General features: G+C 51.5%; 1 protein-coding gene across 7 annotated transcripts in view; it reads left to right on the forward strand.

Moving 5' to 3' along the window:
• LOC104681218 (NADPH--cytochrome P450 reductase) overlaps window positions 1-16863 on the forward strand; it is a 76111-nt gene that overhangs the window by 40457 nt on the left and 18791 nt on the right. For 6 of the 7 annotated variants that reach the window (XM_010387439.2, XM_030932688.1, XM_030932689.1 and 3 more), the window contains exon 2: window positions 857-1048. In XM_010387439.2, coding sequence (XP_010385741.1) covers window positions 861-1048 — 188 coding nt within the window. In that variant the 5' untranslated portion in view covers window positions 857-860. Of the gene's footprint in view, window positions 1-856; window positions 1049-15304; window positions 15588-16863 lie in introns of those variants that run through there. The other variant, XM_030932691.1, reaches the window with a different exon arrangement.

Consider the following 16863-nt stretch of genomic DNA (forward strand, 5'->3'; position numbering starts at 1 on the left):
GAACCACTTGAGCCCAGGTGTTTGAGATCAGCCTGGGCAACATAGCAAGGCCCTGTCAGTAGAAAAAAAATTTAAAAATGAATGCAGCGGCGCATGCCAGTAATCATAGAAGTTCTACTTGGAAAGCTGAGAGGATCACTTGAGCCCAGGAGTTTGAGGCTACAGTGAGCTGTGGTCGCACCACTGCACTCCAGCCTGGGTGACAGAGCAAGACTCTGTGTCTTAAAAAAGACAAACAAAAAAAGACACCCAGGCATAGGAAAGCAGGCATTCACCATACATCTCATTGTTAACAGGAACTATCTTCATAGCCCAAGGTCTTGGGAACACAGAGACACTCTCGCCAGGCAGGATAGTCCAAGGCTCGTGAATATTAGGAGCCACTCAAGGGCCAGGCCTGGAGACTTTTGGAACACACAGGATTTAGGGCAACCCCAGCCAGCCACACAGTTGGGGAAAGGGTTTGCTGCAAAGTGGTCCTGTCTCGCGTGGACTCCCTCCCGCCACCGTGCAGTGTCCTTGTGGGATTGGAGGAAGTTCCAGCGCACTGAGTCAGTGGTTGTCATTCTGTCTGTCTGCCGGGGACCCAGTCCCAGCTGCAGCCTTAGCTTGCACCCCAGGACCACGCTGGGCTGGTGCTGACACCACTGGGGGCTGTCTGTTGTGTCAGCCTCAGTCCAAGGCTGTGGCTGTCTTGGCAGGAACCTGGCTTAGTGAGCCGCTCCTCCTACCCAGTGCAGTGACCATTTTCTGCAGCCCCAGGGGCATGAGGCCCAGCATTCAGGTGGGCACCCCAGCCAGCCTCAGGGCATCCTGCTCCCCTGTGCTGACGTCTGCTGTTTCTGTCTCCTAACAGTTTCATGATCAACATGGGGGACTCCCACGTGGACACCAGCTCCACCGTGTCCGAGGCGGTGGCCGAAGAAGTATCTCTTTTCAGCATGATGGACGTGATTCTGTTTTCAGTCATCGTGGGCCTCCTAACCTACTGGTTCCTCTTTAGAAAGAAAAAAGAAGAAGTCCCCGAGTTCACCAAAATTCAGACATCGTAAGTGCCACCTCTCAGCCTCCTCTCTCTGTCCCTCTTCTGTTACCATTCCGAGCAGTGTCCTGCACACAGGCCTCAGGCTGAAAGAAGCAAGGCTCCTTGTAGCATTTTGGGGCGACTCTTGGGTTTTGCCTTCTTGCTAGATTGTGCTTCAGCTCTCCCTTAATCATCTCCTATGTGGGGTTTATAAGGCCCTTTTCTATCTGCTGTTTATTTGACCTTCAGAGGAAGCATTCTGAAAATGACACCAGTTTTCAGATTAAGAACCGGGGGCTCGAGGGTGTTAACGGGCCTGCCAAGGTCATGAGCCAGCAATAGCAGCGCTAGAGCTGGAACCCTTTTTTCCCTTTTATTTATTTATTTATTTGGAGACATGGTCTCACTGTATTGCCCAGGCTACAGTGCAGTGGCGGTGGCATGATCAAGGTTCACTGCAATCTCCACCTCCCAGGCTCGGGCAATCTTCCCACCTCAGCCCCCCAAGTAGCGGGGACTAAAGGTGTGCATCACTGTGCCCAGCTAATTTTTTTTATTTTTTATTTTTTGAGGCGGAGTCTTGTTCTTTCATCCAGTCTGGAGTACAGTGGTGTGATCTCAGCTCACTGCAACCTCTGCCTCCCCGGGTTCAAGTGATTCTCTTGCCTCAGCCCCCTGAGTAACTAGGATTACAGGTGTGAGCCGCCACGCCCAGTCAATTTTTGTATTTTTTTTATAGAGACAGGGATTCGCCGTGTTGCCCAGGCTGGTCTCGAACTCCTGGACTCAAGCGATCCGCACACCTCGGTCTCCCAAAGTGTCGGGATTATAGGCATGAGCCACAGTACCCAACCTAGAATTGGCATTTTTAAGTCTTTTAAGGCTATAGCCAGCTGGAACACTGTGTGCTAATGAGCACAAAATCTCTGGGCCTCATTTTGTTGCTCTTCTAAACTTTTCATGAAACTTCCTTTTAAGAATAAGTGAAAAAGATGGATTCGTTAAAAGAAAAACATTAAGGAAATAATAGTACAGATGGTATGTAGATAGGAAAAAATGATACCGAAGGTCTGCCTAAGTGACTGCATCCCTGTGTCTCCAAGATTGATTTCCATAAGCCACATGGAAAAGTCATTCTCCAGACTTTAGGGTCCTGCAGCCAGAATCACTTCCTGTGGTTACGTTTGGCTGTGTTTAACACCAATCTCAGACTGCAGAGGCCCGCGGCCAGGTTTGAGTGGGGACCTGCCAGGTCAGGTCTGGGCCGAGGGAACTCCAGGGGCACGGGCCTGCTGCATTCAGGGACTCCCTGGATTTGGCAAGGGGCAGGTCTTCAGGGGCAGGATTGGGAGCCATTCTCAGACCAGAACCCCTTTCATTCTGTCTGTCTGCAGGGGACCCAGTCCCAGCTGCATCCTTAGCTTGCACCCCAGGACCATCCTGGGCTGGTGCTGACACCAGTGGGGGCCGTCTGTCATGTCAGCTCCAGTCCAAGGCTGTGACTGTCTTGGGAGGAACAAGCCACATGGAAAAGTCATTCTCCAAGGCTGGGCATGGTGAAGCATGCAGCTCACATCAAATCCCAATTCCCTATTCCAAGCTGGGTATCAGCCTTCCCTGCCAGAATACTTACAGCCTTCACACAGTAAAGCAGATATTCACGCAACACAATTCTTATACCATGGACAGGGAATTAGTTTTACATCTTTAAAAACTGGGTTCAGGGCCAGGCTCAGTGGCTCACATCTGTAATTCCAGCACTTTGGGAGGCCGAGGTGGGAGAAATCACCTGAGGTCAGGAGTTTGAGACCAGCCTGGCCAACATGGCGAAACCCTATCTCTACCAAAAATATAAAAACTAGCTGGGCGTGGTGGTGCACACCTGTAATGCCAGCTACTAGGGAAGCTGAGACAGGAGAATCGCTTGAACCCAGAAGGCAGAGGTTGCAGTGAGCAAAGAATGCACCACTGCACTCCAGCCTAGGAGACACAGTCCATCTCAAAAAAACAAACAACAACAACAAAAAAAAACTGAGTTCAATCTTATCTCCATCATTGACTTCCTGAGCAAATATTTCCTAAGGTCCTGCCTACGTGTCCCAGACACTATCTTAAGGCGTGTGGCCGCAGCTGTGAAGAAAATACATGAATGCTGTCTTCATCAAGCTTACGCTCTAGTGGCGGGTGAACCCTGGGCAAGACCTTAACCTCATTCTGCCTCAGTTTCCTCATCTGCTAAATGGAGGCGGTAGTCCCAGTCTCTTGGGGCTTTTGTCTTAAATGAGGAAGAGTTTGTAAACTCACCTAGCACTGTCCCTGAGGGATAGGAGCTGTATAGTGTTTGCATTGATTGTATTTTATGCCAGGCACTATGACAGGCACGATAAGGACCACAGAGCTGGCATTTACGTTAAGGAAGCTGGAAAATGAGGGTGTTGCAACATACTTTTTTTTTTTTTGAGACGGACTTTTGCTGTTGTCACCCAGGCTGGAGTGCAGTGGCTCAGTCTCGGCTCACTGCAACCTCCGCCTCCTGGGTTCTCGTGCCTCAGTCTTCCGAGTACCTGGGACTACAGGCACAAGTCACCACCCCCGGCAAATTTTTGTATTTTTAGTAGAGATGGGGTTCACCATGTTGGCCAGGCTGGTCTCAAACTCCCAACCTCAGGTGAGCCGCCTACCTCTGCCTCCCAAAGTGCTGGGATTATAGGCGTGAGCTACCGTGCCCGGCCACAACATACTTTTTAGAAATGCCTTGTGAACTGCTTTATCCTACATCGTCTAATCAGGGCCTCCTTGCAACAGCACCATGCATTAGGCAGCATGGGTTGCCTCATTTCTGCTCTCAGAGGGGTTATGGGATGTGTCCAGGGTCAGATGGCTGGGAGGTTGCAGGGCCGGGCTGGGGAGACAGGCTTTGCCAGCCCTAAGAGAGAAGGAATTCCCTCTAGTGTGGGGATTGGACTGTGTCCTGCAGGAGGGGTGTTGGGCAGGTTCTTAAAGGTAGAGCCACACCCTGATGCCGAAAGGACTTTAGAGCAGAGGGCCTGAGATAGGAATGGCAGCTCAGCTGGAATCCAGCCCATCTTGTCCAGGGCTGGTACACGGTGCATTCTTGGTGTGGAATAGTACTTTTGATAAAAAAAAAAAAAAAAAGCATAGTACTCAAGATAAAGAGATCAGGGTCCAGGACCCAGCTCCCGAACTGGCCCTTGTTCCCTCATCTGTAAAATGGAAGTTCTGCGCCCCCGCCCTGAGTGAGGACGTGGGTGGGCCCTGGGAGCCTGTGGAGCTGCCACCAAGGGAGGCAACATTCCTCTCATCGCTCCTGTGTTCTCACGTCACCTCCCTGGCCTTATAAGATGAACTTGAAGTAAAACCTGTAGACTGTGGGAGCTGTGGGGTCCCAGAGCACTTGTATTTTGTTGATTCTCACTGTTTCTCTTCGCCAGGATGCTGAAACTCTGTTCCCTCCACCTCATCATGATCAAACCTTACGTGTGTGGAGGTCTGCAGTTTCCAGAGTCTTTTCTCTTTCCTCATTAAATCACATTGGTTACCTGCTGTGGCCGGGGCTTTTACCTATACGCTGTACAAGAGAAATATTTCTAGTACCATGGCTAAATTCTGGACCCTGAAGTTGGGTGACTGAGGTTGAGTCCTGACTCTCCCACATTAGCCATGTGACATTGGCCAGGTGACTTAATCTTTCCAAGTCTGTGTCCCCAACTATAAGCTGGAGGTAGTAAGAGTACTTACCTCATAAGGCTGTGAAAACTGAGTTAATCAATCGTAGAGCTCTTTGTTCAGTTCCTGGTGCGTAGTAGGCTCTCAGATGTTATCGATTGTTACTATTTATTTTTATTTTTTTGAGGCAGGGTCTCACTCTGTCGTTCAGGCTGGAATACACTGGCATGATCTCGGCTCACTGCAACCTCCGCCTCCCAGGCTCAAGAGCTCCTCCCACTTTGGCCTCCCAAGCAGCTGGGACTATAGGCGTGCATCACCACGCTTGGCTAATTTTTGTATTTTTTGTACAAATGGGCGTCTGACCATGTTGCCCAGGCTGGTCTGCAACTCCCAGGCTCAAGCAATCTGCCTACCTCGGCCTCCCAAAGTGTTGGGATTACAGGTATGAGCCACCGTGCCTGGCTGTGTATTATTATGTTTAACCTTTTTATTAATATCATCTCCAATCTTACAAGAGCCCTTCCATGAAGTCATTAACAGCCCATTTGCAGATGAAGAAACCGAAGTGCCAGGGATTACCGAGTTTGCCCAAGGCCACCTAACTTCTAAGTCACAGCGGAGTTGGCTTTTGAATGAAGTTGGCAAGTTCCACAAGCCATGTTTTCTCTACTTTGCCATGCTGCTCCTAATTTAGTGTTAATAGGCCTCCTAAGATAGTGTTAGTCTCCTAAGATAGTGTTAATAGGCCTGGCGTGGTGGCTCACGCTTGTAATCCCAGTGCTTTGGGAGGCTGAGGCACAAAGATCGCTTGAGCCAGGAGTTCAAGACCAGCCTGAGCAACATAGGGAGACCCCATCTCTACAATAAACAATAAAAAGGATAGTGTTGATTTGTTAATTACCCATAAGGAGAGTATTCCTTCTCTGAAGTGCTTGTGGCCAGAAGTGTTTCAGATTTTGGACTTTGGAATGTTTGCATTATGCTCACCAGCTGAGCATTTCTCATCTGAAAATCTGAAAAGCTCCAAAGATTCTTCCCTTTGAGGATCATGTTGATGCTCAAAAAGTTTCAGATTTCAGACTTTTAGATTAGGGACATTCAGCCTGTAGATGTTATTTTACAAAGCAGGAAGTTGGATGTAGTGGAATGTTGTGATCCCAGCTCTTTGGGAGGCCAAGGCAGGAGGATTGCTTAAGCCCAGGAGTTCGAGACCAGCCTGGGCGACATAGCAAGACCCTGTCTCTATAAAAAGTACGAGAAAACTTAAGCTCAGGAAGGTCACCTAACTGATACAGCCAGGCCTCAAGCCTAGACCTCCTACTCTAAATCCCACATCAGTGTCCCTGGCTACCTGTATTTCAGTGAGCACAGGTGATTTCTGTTATAGCAACAGAACTGTGGGGAGTGATAGGGCTTAGCATGGAGAAAGTATGTGGCCCAGGGCTGTATCAGGAATTTTCACCATGATTTCTGGTGGCTTCTAGAATTGGCATTTATTTATTTTGTTTTAGAGACAGGGTCTCACCCCGTCACCCAGGCTGGAGTATAATGGCGTGATAATCAGCTCACTGCAACCTCGGCCTCCGGGGCTCAAGCAATTCTCTTGCTTCAGCCTCCCAGGTTGCTGGGATTACAAGCATCCACCACGATGCCCAGCTAATTTTTGTATTTTTAGTAGAGATGGAGTTTCACCACGTTGGCCAGGCTAATCTCAAACTCCTGACCCCAAGTGATCCGTCCACCTGTGCCTCCCAAAGTGCTGGGATTACAGGTGTGAGCCACCTTACCAGGCCAAACACATTTAAAAAAAAAAACACCTGGTGGGATTTTTTTTGGAATCGGATTTAATCTGTAGATTAATATAGGAAGAGTTGACATCCTATAATATTGAGCCTTCTATTCCATGAACATTGTTATATCCCTCCCGGGAGATCTTTTGGACTGTTTGTAACAGCAATGAACGACTTGTTAGAGAGGAGTGGTGATGAGCAACAAGTTCTTTTTCATAATAATAGTAGTAGTAATGGTAATAAATGGCTGTTTCTGCCAGGTGTGATGGCTCACTCTTGGAATCCCCACACTTTAGGAGGCAGAGGCAGGTGGATTGCTTTGAGCCCAGGAGTTCCAAGATCAGCCCGGCAACATGACAAAACTCTGTCTCTATGAAAAAAATACAAAAATTAGCCAGGCATAGCCGGGCGTGGTGGCTCATGCCTGTAGTCCCAGCACTTTGGGAGGCCGAGGTGGGTGGGTCACGAGGTCAGCAGATCGAGACCATCCTGGCTAACACAGTGAAACCCTGTCTCTACTAAAAAATACAAAAAATTAGCCAGGCATGATGGCGGGTGCCTGTAATCCCAGCTACTCGGGAGACTGAGGCAGGAGAATGGCGTGAACCTGGGAGGTGGAGCTTGCAGTGAGCTGAGATCGTGCCACTGCACTCCAGCCTGGGTGACAGAGTGAGACTCCGTCTCAGAAAAAAAAAAAAAAAAGCCAGGCATGGTAGCGTACTCCTATAGTCCCAGCTACTCAGGAGGCTGAGGTGGGAGGATCACCTGAGCCTGGGATGCCAAGGCTGCAGAGTGCTGAGTTCACACCACTGCACTCCAGCCTGGGCAACACAGCAAGACCCCATCTCAATAATAATAATAATGATGATGATGATGAATGACTCTTTCATGTCCCCCCCCCACTTACTCAGGTTGCATCTCTGAACAGAGCATTTCACACCGGGGCAGCTCATGCCCTAAGGGAGCCCTAGGGAATGCTCAGCCTCCTGAATAGCTGGGATGACAGGCACATACCACTGTGCCCGGCTAATTTTTTTTTTTTTTTGAGACAGAGTCTCACTCTGTCACCCAGGCTGAAGTGCAGTGGCACGATCTCAGCTCACTGCAAGCTCCGCCTCCTGGGTTCACGCCCTTCTCCTGCCTCAGCCTCCCGAGTAGCTGGGACTACAGGCGCCCGTCATCATGCCCGGCTAATTTTTTGCATTTTTAATAGAGACGGGGTTTCACCATGTTAGCCACGATGGTCTCGATTTCCTGACCTCGTGATCCACCTACCTCGGCCTCCAATAGTGCTGGGATCACAGGCGTGAGCCACCGCTCCCAACCTAATTTTTTTTTTTTTTTTAAAGACAGGGTCTCCCTCTGTTGCCTAGGCTGGGTCTTAACCTCCTGGCCTCAAGCAGTCTCCCTGCCTCAGCCTCGCAACGTTCTGGGATCACTCACTGGGTAGGATCCAGGGCTCCTGTGGGCTCTCTCCCCTGTAGGCCCGGCAGCTTTGCTCACCTGTGTGGAGCAACACCACATGGCGTGCCCTCTTGGTGATGGAATTTGTATTTTTGCCTCCCATGGTGCAGAGAGCATCCCATTTCTCTCTGGGTCCCTACCTTAGTGCAGGGTCGCCTGTCGGAGGGAAGCTCCTCAGAGAATGGCCATTGAATTAACCAAGGCTGAATCTGTATGTGTGGCTGACTCTAGGGAAACCTGTGGCCTCCAGGCTGGGGTTGGCTTACACAGTATTTTTTAAAAATATATTTTAATTAGAACATTTAAAGGTGTGGCAATGTCAGGCCTGGCGTGGTGGCTCATGTCTGTAATCCCAGCACTTTGGGAGGCCAAGGCAGGTGGATCACATGAGGCCAGGAGTTCGAGACCAGCCTGGCCAACGTGGCAAAACCCTGTCTCTACAAAAAATACAAAAATTAGCCAGGCATGGTGGCGCATACCTGTAATCCCAGCTACTCAGGAGGCTGAGGCAGGATACTCGCTTAAATCCAGGAGGTGGAGGTTGTGGTAAGCTGAGATCATGCTGCTGCACTCCAGCCTGGGCAACAGAGTGAGGCAAAAAAAAAAAAAAAAAAAAAAGGCAATATCAAATGAAAACTCAGGCTTATAGCTTCCTAAAAAAAAAAAAAAAAAAAAAAAATCAGAGGATCTGATCATACTGGACCCATGGTGATGCCCACCAGGTGTGGGGCAGCTGAGCAGCAGCCCTGTTCTGCATGAGGCCTGTGTGCTGCGTTCACCCTGACCCTCCGGCCAGCTCAGGCTGCTGTGCTCATGTTGCCTCCACTGGTCCTGAGAAGCTCTGCAGCACCCCCTGCACCTCTGCTTTGCTCCTGGAACACAAGAGTTATTTGAAGAAAAATAAACCTCCTTATGGAACATTTCAGACACCAGAGTGTAGGGCACAGGAGGGTGGACCCCGTATGCCTCCAGCCCCCAGTTTTCATAACTACCCACTCCTTGCCAATCTTGTTTCTTTCCGTTGCCTCCCCTGCCGCACCAGTCCTGGATTATTTTAATGCAATCCCCAGATGTCATATTTCATCAGGAAATATTTCAGTCCTCTAAAATTCAAGGACTCGCCAGGCATGGCAGCTCATGTCAGTAATCCCAGCACTTTGGGAGGCCGAGGCAGGAGAATCACTTGAAGCCAAGTGTTCGAGATCAGCCTGGACAACATAGCAAGACCCCGTCTCTACAAAAAATACAAACATTAGCCAAGTGTGGTGGCTCATGCCTGTGGTCCCAGTTACTCAGAAGGCTGAGGTGGGAGAATCACTTGAGCCCAGGAGGTTGAGGCTGCAGTGAGCCATGATTGTGCCACTGCACTCCAGCCTGGATGGCAGAGTGAGACCCTGTCTCAAAAAAAAAAAAGTAAACTTCAAGGATTCTCCTTTCTGAACATAACACAGTGCCATCTTCACACTTTGCAAATCAACAGTAATTCTTCAGCATCGTTAGATACCCAGACAACAGTTATTCATAGTTCCCTGATTGACTGATCAATGTTTGATTTTAACAGTTTTTGTTTGTTTAATTCAGGATCTAAACAAGACCTATACCCTGAAGTTGATTAATAAATCTTTCTTTTGGAAGAGGTCAGGTATATTACGGTATAATTTACATACAATAAGATGTCCCCCTCCCTCCCTTTTTTTGAGATAGGGTCTTGCTCTGTCACCTAGGCTGGAGTGCAGGGGTGTGATCAGGGCTCACTATAGCCTCTGCCTCCCAGGCTCAAGGGGATCGTCCCATCTCAGCCCCCTGAGTAGCTGGGGCTACAGGCATGTGCCACCACACTTGGCTAATTTTTCTTTTTAATTTTAGTAGAGACAAGGTCTCACTACATTGCCCAGGCTGGTCTTGAACGTCTGAGTTCAAGCGATCCTCTTGCCTCAGCCTCCCAAAGTGCTAGGATTAGGATTACAGGCATGAGCCACTGTGCTGGGCCAAAATTCTCCTTTTTAAGTGCACAACTTCATGAGTCTTGACAGATGTATGTGATTCTATAAGTGTCACATTCGAGATCTAGAACATTTCATCACTCCAAAACGTTCCTGTCCTACCTCTTTGCCATCATTCTCCTCCACCTGGTAATCAGCCTCTGGCAACTGCCAATCTTATTTCTGTCCCTGTAGTTTAACCTTTTCCAAAGCATCACGAAAATGGAATGATAGCGCCACAGGCTGCTGTGCCAGAGGTTTCTCCTTAGCGACACGTCAGATCCCTTTCCATTCCTAAGCTTCCCTTCCATCCCGTTTCTTCTTTGAAACATCATTTGTATCACCGTTTCCCACAGTCTGGATTTTCCTGATGACGTCCCCCTGGAGATTGCTTTTGAAAAGCCACAAAAGATCTCATTTTCCTGAGTGACCTTCCTTTTGGGGCCTGCTCTTGACAGAAAGCCCAGGAGAGCCGGGGGTCTGGGCTGCCAGCATCACATGTCTATTTTTTACCTCCTGAGTGCCGGCAGATGGGACGTGGATCCAGGGGTCTTGCCACATCCAGTTCAGGGTCACTTTCTCTGTAGTGAGGTCCTTGGCTCCAGCGAGCATGAAAAGAGAAACACAAATGAGACTGACAAAGAGGAAAGCACTAGGAGAAGCCTGTGGCCTCGGGAGTAGACAGTGCAGGGCGCCTGCTGCCTCCCGCTGCTGTGGGAACGGCCAGGACATGGGTCAGGATGTTTCCGCCACTTCTGCAAGCACAGCTCTGGGTTTTCTGCTGCCACCTGACCTCCAAAGGGACCTCACCTCCTCTGCTTCCTTTCGTGGTCCCTGATGCGACGGGGGTGGTTTCTGTCACTCTGACAAGTGCTTGAAACTCCAGACACGGGCTGTCGGGAACTGCCTTGCAGAGTGCATGGCGTCTGACTGGGCCCTGTCCAGGAGGGGGAGCTGTGGATGGCACGGTGGGACACATGCTCTACCGGCCTGGGGGTAGTGGAAATGCAGAGGAGGGGCACCCGCCACTGGGGGTATGTCAGGGATGAGATGCCCCCACAGAAGCCTGGGAGGCCAAGTAGGAGGCTGGGGCAGAGCTGCCTGTGCAGAGGCTGGGAGGCGAGGACACACACGGCTGCTCTGAGGGAGCCACGTGCTGGTGGAGCCCAGGCACAGGTCACCAAGGGAGTCGGGTCGTGGGGGGTCAGAGGTCATAAAAGGTGTTGGGGTCACCAAGGAAGTCGGGTCACGGAGGGAGCAGACACAGGAGAGCATCTTAGAGGGCCTTGGGACCTTCCAAGGTGTATGGATTTTTTCCCCAGCTTTATTGAGGTATAAATGACAAAAATTATATGTATTTTTCAGAGCATCTAAGTTTTTCTCTTTTTCCTTCTTTTTTTTTTTTTTATTTGAGATGGATTCTTACTCTGTGGCCCAGGCTGGAGTGCAGTGGCACAATCTTGGCTTACTGCAACCTCTGCCTCCCAGGTCCAAGTGATTCTCCTGCCCCAGCTTCCCGAGTAGCTGGGAGTACAGGTGCCTGCCACCACGCCCAGCTGATTTTTGTATTTTGAGTCGAGATGGGGTTTCACCATGTTGACCAGGCTGGTCTCGAACTCCTGATCTCAAGTGATCCACCCACCTCAGCCTCCCAAAGTGTTGGGATTACAGGCATGAGCACCATGCCCAGCCTAAGCATTTATTTTTTTCTTTTTTTTCTCTTTGAGATGAAGTCTTGCTCATGTCCCCCAGGCTGGAGTGCAATGGCACAATCTCAGCTCACTGCAACCTCCGCCTCCCGGGTTCAAGCAATTTCCCTGCTTCAGCCTCCTGAGTAGCTGGGATTACAGGTGCCTGCCACCACATCCGGCTAATTTTTGTATTTTTAGTAGAGACAGGGTCTCACCATGTTGGCCAGGCTGATCTCGAACTCCTGACCTCAGGTGACCCGCCTGCCTCAGCCTCCCAAAGTACTGAGATTACAGGCGTGAGCCACCGCACCTGGCCAGCATTTTTCTTTCTTTGTAAATTTTATTTTTCCCAGCTTTAAAATGACATAATTGACAAAAATTTTAAACATAGATTTAAAATTATGTAAGTTTAAAGTATGCAGTATGATGTGTTGATATATGTATCTTAGCTGGGCGTGGTGGCTTACACCTGTAATCCCAGCTACTTGGGAGGCTGAGGTGAGAGGATCACTTGAAGCCTGGAGGTCAAGGCCAGCTTGGGCAACATAGCAAGACCTCGACTCTACAAAACTTAAAAAAACATTTGAAAATGAGCTGGGCTTGGTGGCATGGACCTGTCATCTCAGCCCTTTGGGAGGCTGAGGCGGGAGGATTGCTTGAACCCAGGAGTTGGAGGCTGCAGTGAGCTATGGTCACACCACTGCACTCCAGCATGGGCAATGGAGCGAACCCCATCTCTAGAAAAACTAAAAAAATCAATTTAAAAAAATGATATATGTGGATGACACTAAAGGGGGGTTGGGGAAACCTGTGTAGGAGGGCAGTGTCTGGAGAGCAGTGGCCCCATGAAGCGCCATTTGGAGCTGGAGTGGAGGGAGTTGACTTGGAAGCAGGAAGGTGGGCTAGGAGGCTGCTGGCCTCAGGCCGGCAGAAATTGACCAGGGCCGCATGTCACAGATGGAGAGCCGAGCGCAAATGCAGGTGTCAATGGATGTGAGAAAGGGCTCCAAGCCAGAGCTTTTGAAAACATAATTCTGGGACCCTCATCAGCCACCAGAGGTAATGTTCTTATCCCCGTTTTACAAATGGCAGTGCTGATCTGAGGAGAGGGTGAGTGACCTGGCCAAGGCTGATGTTAGCACAGGAGAGCTGGGATTCCAGCCTGGGGGTTCCTGTACCACGCTTTTGCTCCCTCGGACCCCCGGCTCTTGTCATGGGGTCACCAAGGAAGTCGGGTCATGGAGGGAGCAGACACGGGAGAGCATCTTAGAGGGCCTTGGGACCTTCCAAGGTGTATGGATGGAAAGGGGATGGAAAGCCCACTCCTCCTTTGCATCCCCTTTGATTGCACAGAATAGCACAGCCACTTTGTGCCAGAGCAGATCATCTTACTGTTTGAGAGTGTGGCCTTTTCTCTCTGTCACCGATGGGCTGAATAACCCTCAGTTTCTCTTCTCTGTCTCCAGAAAAGTAGCCGTAGTCCTGGCCACCCCTGGCTCAGGGTCACTGCTGAGGTTGTCAGAAGAGCATCAAGGCTTTTGCGTGTGTGGAACAGCACAGCAGGCTTCCTGAGCTCACAGACTTGCTCACGGAGTCCTGATGTGAACACATGTTGGAGGACATGGTTGGGGGGAACGAGGGAGCAGCAGCCCACCACAGCCTTAGAGCGTCCTGAGGACACGGCCACAGGATCCTTGGGAAGGGCTGTGAGATGCGCTCCCTCAGCGTGCCCGGGGCGCACGGGAGACAGGGTAGAGGCGGGGGAGGTGCACCTTGGTGGGGGAGCAGACAGGAACCCCGGGCGCTGGGCCGCTGTACTCTAGAGCTTTCACAGACCTGGAGTTGAATTACTGCTTCATCCCCAGCCTCACTGCCCTGTCAAAAGTGGATAGAAACCCTTTCCCACTGCACGGGGTGGTGAGGATTAAATAAAATAAAATAGAAAGCTTCTTGAATGCTAGCTAGCATACAGTAGGCACTCAGTAAGAAGTCATTCCCTTCCCCTGTTTTGTCTCTGACCTGTGGCCACTCATACCTGCTTTCGCCTCCCACTGCGTGCAGCCGGCTGTCTCCGGCAGCTGCCCTCCCCACGCGTTCATCAGAGTCCCTGTCCGCAGAGAGAGCCGCTGGCTTCTATCTAAGCTCCAGCAAATTACTTTCTGTTTTCACCAAAGGCTGGCGTTTCAAACCATTAACCCCGTGCCACAAGGCTCAGAAGGTCAAGAAATCTGGGCCCGCCTAGTGGAGCCCATTCTCCGTCCTGCCACAAGCAGGCTGCCCCCAACTCTGCTGCCATCATGCCTCTGTGCCTTAGCCGTCACCCCTTCTCTCGCCGTGGGCACCTGTGACCCTGGAGCCTGGAGAACGTGGCACTAGACGCTAGGCTCTGAAAGAGCTGGTCCAAAGTAGCTTCCCCATGTGTCACTAAGGGCAGGGGACAGTCTCAGGAGAAATCGGGTCCACTGTGCAGAAAATCCAACCGGATTTGCTGTTTCCAGAAACGTTCCCTCAGCGTCGCCTGGGACGGGAACAAAATGAACTACACATCTTGGTTCATCTCGGTCCAAGTGACTCAGTGCTTTTCCCGCCCTCCCTCATCTTCCCCATGCGGTGGACTGCAGCCGACTTCTGATCCTGAACCCAGAAAGACTCCTGCTCCCAATTTAGGCGTGGAGAGCCCTAATTGGAACCATTCATGCTCTGTTCTGGAGCCACGTGGTCTCTGCTCCAGGCTGGGGATAGCTGCTACCTCCATACGACTGGAGCCTTGGGCTTTCTGGTTTTGTCTGTCTGTTTTTTTGAGACAGGGTCTCACTCTGTCACCCAGATTGGAGTGCAGTGGCACAGTCTTGGCTCACTGCAACCTTCACCTCCTAGGCTCAAGTGATCCTCCTACCTTGGCCTCCCACGTAGCTGGGGCCACAGGTGCGTACCACCACACCTGGCTAAGTTTTGAATTTTTGGTAGAGACAGGCTGTTCCGCCATGTTGCCCAGGCTGGCCTCAAACTCCTGAGCTGTGGTGTCCACCCACCTTGGCCTCCCAAAGTGCTGTACTGGCGTGAACCACTGCACCCCGCCAAGCCTTGGGCTTTCAGATGGGCTATTTGCACTCGGGAACCTCGGTAGGGTGCTCCCCAAGACAGAACATCGCCACCGCGAACGGAGCCCACCTTGCCAGGCATTTCCCCGACTGCCCTGATGGGAGGGGAAGGTGTGTCTTTCACGGCACACAGGATGCTCCCCGCTGACGCGGACCCAGTGTCTTAGGCTCTGTTTTCCTGCCGTTCTTTTGTGTGGGGAAAGACAGGGACTAGATCTAGTTTAATGTGATTGTGTGGTGCCCTGGCAGCAGGATCAGTGTGACTTCCTTTATGGAGAGCAGCCCTGCCATAGCAACCTGCAGGCTGCCTTCTAGAGTCTAGAAGAGCTTTGTTCCGCAGACATGACTTCCTTTTTTTCTTTTTTTTTTTAATGGGAAAGGGGGAGGGTGTGGGGAGAAGGGCTCTGATATAAACAGTTACCAAGGAGACCCGAGTCGGGGTTGGAAAGGTTTTCTCCTTCCCTCGGTCCATACAGAAGGAGGAGGGGTGTGTGCCCGGCGCAGGGGCTCATGGGAGGCTTCAGTCTGGAGTCCTGAGTCCTGCCTGCTGGGGCTCCAGATGTTGCAGAGTTCTCGGGCTCGTGGGGGCAGACGCAGGCAGGAGCTCGGGGAGATTCCGAGAGGACTTTGGGGTGTCCAGGAGCACTTAGAGGCCACGGGCCCAGGCACCTTTTCCCCACCAACACAGAACAAGGGATGTACAGGGCCGAACTTTCCATCCGCTGACCCCTGCTGGTGTCCAGGAGAGAGCTGTAAGCCTCCTTTTTCCGTAAGTCCTGGAGCTGGGACTGAGAAGCCATGGGGTGCACGTACTCATCTCCACCTGAGGAGCGCGCTCCGAGAAGGTCAGTTCCTGACACTGTCCCTGGCAGCAGACTGCCCTGATGCCCCTTGGCCAGGGGATGCCCGCACCCTCACTCTAGTGCGGGGGCTTCCTCCTGGCGGGGACACACTGGAGGCCTGAAGATATGGCTGCCTGGAGTTAACAGCAAAGTCGGCCATTCCCAGGGTTGTTGCCCCTGTCTTTGGTGAGGGGCTCAGCCCGGCCTGGGCACTGGTGGCCTCTCTGGTATAGGACTTGCACGCTGCATTTCCCTGCTTCCAAAGGACGGAATTTGGACTGGAGACCAGGAAGGCCTCAGGCACCCTCGTCTCCGCCTATAAATAATCAGGTCCCCCATGCAAATCCAGGTCTGAAGTCCTCTGATGGAATGGAGCCCGTTCAGAGCAGTCCAGTGTGGGCCTCCTCGGGCGAAGCCGGGGAACTCTGCTTCTCGGAGCCCCCCAGCAGGGCCTTGGGTTGGGAAGGGAGTTTCCTGGCACCCTCCCCGGCAGGATGGGTTTAACCAGCAGGAACTTAAAGAAATTGTTCTGTGTTGCGCCAGTGACCTAGAGGCACAGGTCCTCCTCTATCTCCTCGGGTTCCCTTTTCCCCGCTGGACCGCTCACACTTCCTAGGCGAACCCTTGCTTTGTGGCAGAGCGGGCTGGCACACCTTGTCCACTCCGACGTTCCAGCCCAGAGGCTCCCCTCTCCACTCCCGGAGCCAGCCAGCCTGACATTCTGCTTTGTCCAGCTGCGTCAGGTCACGTGGAAGCCCTCCTCCCCAGCCACGCGCTGGGCTTCTGGGACAGGAGCCCAACTCAGAAGTTGCCATCCCTTGGCAGCCCACTTCCCGTGGTGCTCTCTCTAGGGGGCCTTTTTCTGTTCCTGAGAAGAGAGCTCAGCTCTTCCAAGAGGCCTTTCCTGGTTTCTTCAGCCATAAGTGTCTGCTCCCTTTGAAGCCCTGTGGTGTGAACCCATCCTGTCCCGTCCACCCCTGTGGCATGAACTGTGCCATCCATCTGTGTGGTCTTAGCACATGCCACTTTGTGCCATGGATGCCTTTGAAATCACAGACTGACCGCCTTCCAGGGAATGCCCTTTTTTCTATTGGGTGCTAACCAAGTTCCCCAGTCAGGCACTGGGGAGGCTGCAGAGACCAGATGCAGCACTTTAATAATAGTGTGGGCATGAGCGGGGCGGGGCCTGTGCAATCCCGTGCCTGTCTAGTGTCAGAGCCAGGATTTAAAGCCAGGTCCGCCCTGCCACGTGGCTCTTCCCATCTTGCTGGGATCCTCC

This window comes from Rhinopithecus roxellana, chromosome 6 (assembly GCF_007565055.1).
Source record: "Rhinopithecus roxellana isolate Shanxi Qingling chromosome 6, ASM756505v1, whole genome shotgun sequence".
NCBI classification, from domain to species: Eukaryota; Metazoa; Chordata; class Mammalia; order Primates; family Cercopithecidae; genus Rhinopithecus; species Rhinopithecus roxellana.